The 2,930-nt window shown below is 38.4% G+C and overlaps 1 protein-coding gene across 1 annotated transcript in view; it reads left to right on the top strand.

Annotated features, from left to right (window-relative positions):
* Positions 1–658: 658 nt before the first annotated feature.
* Positions 659–2,930, top strand: part of LOC119426017 (trafficking protein particle complex subunit 9) — a 505,336-nt gene continuing 503,064 nt past the window's right edge. The window contains exon 1 of the mRNA XM_037693579.1: positions 659–817. Within this exon, the coding sequence (XP_037549507.1) occupies positions 676–817 (142 nt within the window). The 5' untranslated portion in view covers positions 659–675. The remainder of the gene's footprint in view (positions 818–2,930) is intronic.

Genomic DNA, 2,930 nt, shown 5'->3' with positions numbered 1-2,930 from the left:
CAATGTGCCTAGAATAACGTTTTGCAATTTGTTTACACAATAAGAGGCTAAGATTTTATAAAATTGGCCTCTCAAAATGGGCCACACAGTTTTTATAAGTTTGGTTGCAAACATTCAGATATTTGCGAAATGTCTTTTGTTACTATTAAAGTCCAGTTGTTTTTGTCTTAAACTTTTTTGAATTTAAACATTCAGATACTCATGAGAATGCAATCAAAGATTTGTCTTGTAATTGTGTTGTCAGCTAGCCTCCAATGGATGCAGCCACTAAAATACTACCCATAAAACAACATATACAATATGTTTGGTAAACAGTAACCATTTTGTACCCAAATGGTATATAATGTCTCCCCTGGTATGTAGTTAGTGTAACTTTGTAGAGACGTATTGAGTGGTATCCACTGCAATTGAATTGAGCTCTGAGTAGCTGAGCTCTACCTTATCTATAAATGAATGGTTGTTTTAATTTGTAATATCTTCTACAACAAAAGCCCACAGACACACAAACAACATGTGTGACAGGAATGGGCATTTTGACCAAATATACTCTTCAGATTTGTCAGTAATTATTCAGTTGAACTGAACTGTGCTGCTGTTTGGTGTTTTGGTGGGGACGGTGTTTGCAAGCTGTATTTCTCTTTCTACACACTCAGGTCAGCTCACACGCCTCAGCCCATGTCCAAAGAAGAACTGTCCAGCTTTGTGTCTGTCCCACTCTTTAATGGCGAAACCCAGCAGCTCACCATCACCTTAGAGAATATCGGCTCTGAAGAAATTGAGACTCTGGAGCTGACTTCGAAGATTGCCAACACCAAAGGTGAGCTCCTGAATTCATTTTTAAATGCAGCTTCACTCATTGTTTTATTTGAGCTCTTAAGGCTTTATTTCTTATTGAATCACTGAACAGGAAGTTCTCTCATATTAAAGAACAGATAATATGATTGGCAATGTGCTCCAAAAGGAAAGCAACCAAAGTTTGTTTTGTTGGTGCCGTTTCAGTCGGGGTAGGCTTTGATGTTTTTCACCTCACACCAAGGATTTTTTCCAGCCTCTTACAGCTCCTGAGTTCAGAGTTCTGCACGGTCACAGACCTGCTTTCTTTGGTTCTGTATGTGCCATGGCACAGTGGCTTTTCAGCTTATTTCATCTCTGTGTTCAACACCTGCTCACTTCTCTGCAGCCCTGCTCTCTTTTGTATTTCTGGTCTTCATCTTGTCTGCAGGGGGCAAGACAGTACACACACAAAGCAGTGGTGTTTTTCCTTACAGAAGACAGACAAGCCATTGCGGAGCTGCTGATGATGCACACAGCTCTGCTAGGGTTTGAATCTTTGGGCACACCACAATTAGATTATGATTCAGAAGGCTGGGATACACTTATAAAACAATTATGGCTGCATCTCGAAGCATCCATAAGATTCAGTGACCAGTTGATGTCATGTATCATATAGAACAAGTGTCAAATCCAAGGCCCATGGGCCGAATCTGGCCCTTGTTGACATTTTATCTGGCCCCCCAAGAGGATAATTAAATAAATGTAAAATATTTCTTTATCAATGCTCATTAAAAACATTTACATCTTGTAAGTCCTTCGTGTAGTACAGACTTGTCATGCCAGCTGACTGAATTTGAAGTTGTTGTTTTTTTTAAGAAAATTTGTGGATTTTTCAGTAATCTTTGCTTCTAATGTGGAAAGAGCAACAGAGAATGTCAAAGGAAACAGATCAAACTGTTGTTGAGGAACCTTCAAGCAAAAGAAAATGTCAGGTGTCTCACTTGAGTTAAATTATCGACTTTAATTTTGGTCCTGTTTTGTAACTGTGTTTGACACCTGTTGAGTGTGGGAATAACTTTGATGTTCACATTCTGTTGAAGCTCCAATGGGTGCATCGTAGCTCACAAGCCATTGTTGCAAGCTGTCCTGCTAGCAGCAGCAGCTAATAGGTACCACCAACTATTTTTTAAATTGTTATTCCTCCAGGTGGAATAACTTGCATAAAGTGTGACTCTTGTTAATTTCACTTTGCTCTTTATCTTCATTGAATCTGTTAAATAGTCATGACCTAGACTCCTTTGATCAATGTCCAGTATTGATCAAAACTCAATAATGTAGTGAACTCGTCCTCCGACCAAAACCTGTCTCTGAAGACCTTCATGGGACAGGAACTGTTATTTCATTGATTTGAATCCAGAAATACAAATTAGCTCATCAAGAGACTATTTAATTGTATCCTGAAGTAATCAATTGAAAGAACACTCTTCTTTTTATATTATCATTATTATTTTACAATATCTTGATAATCAAAAGTGTGTTTAGTTCATACCATTTCTAATGTTGAAGTGAACCACTCATTTTAAATCAACTGTGAAACAGTATTAATGATTTTTTTAAACCTCATTCAAAGTAGAAATCAAGTTAAATGTCTATTTACAAAGTAATTATGCATTTTGATTTTCTGTCTAAAGGAGAAGTAATGATGCCGGTCAAAAGTCGGAGACAGTCAGAAAGAAGTTATTAGAACGGGCTGTATTGTTTTTAAACCTAGCAGACGGTAAAAAGAGAAACACTGGCATCTGCGTTGTCTCACTTCGCCACAACATTTCTCTGTCTGTACTAAACGTTCCTAAACATTCCTGAACACTCTGTTGACTTTTAATAACCCTCTGACATCACTAGAACCACCCCCTGTTGGTTGTTTCAACCAATCAGGAACTATTAAGTGACCTGGAGTGAGAACTCTTTAAAAGTCGACACTTCCTGGAACTATTCAGTCTACTCAGTCTACGGAGTCTTCTCGGTCTTCTCAAGTTCTTCTGAGTTCTTCTGAAGTCTTGGATCTGAGTTGAACTCAGTCTTTGATGGAGTCTTCTCAAGCCTTGTGGAGTCTTCCACTTCTGAGTGGAAACTCTGACGGACTCACAACGACTTGC

This window comes from Nematolebias whitei, chromosome 19, assembly GCF_014905685.2.
Source record: "Nematolebias whitei isolate Nwh7 chromosome 19, NemWhi1, whole genome shotgun sequence".
Taxonomy (NCBI): domain Eukaryota; kingdom Metazoa; phylum Chordata; class Actinopteri; order Cyprinodontiformes; family Rivulidae; genus Nematolebias; species Nematolebias whitei.
Note: the sequence above shows the minus strand (reverse complement) of the source record. Positions and strands in the feature narration are given on the sequence as shown.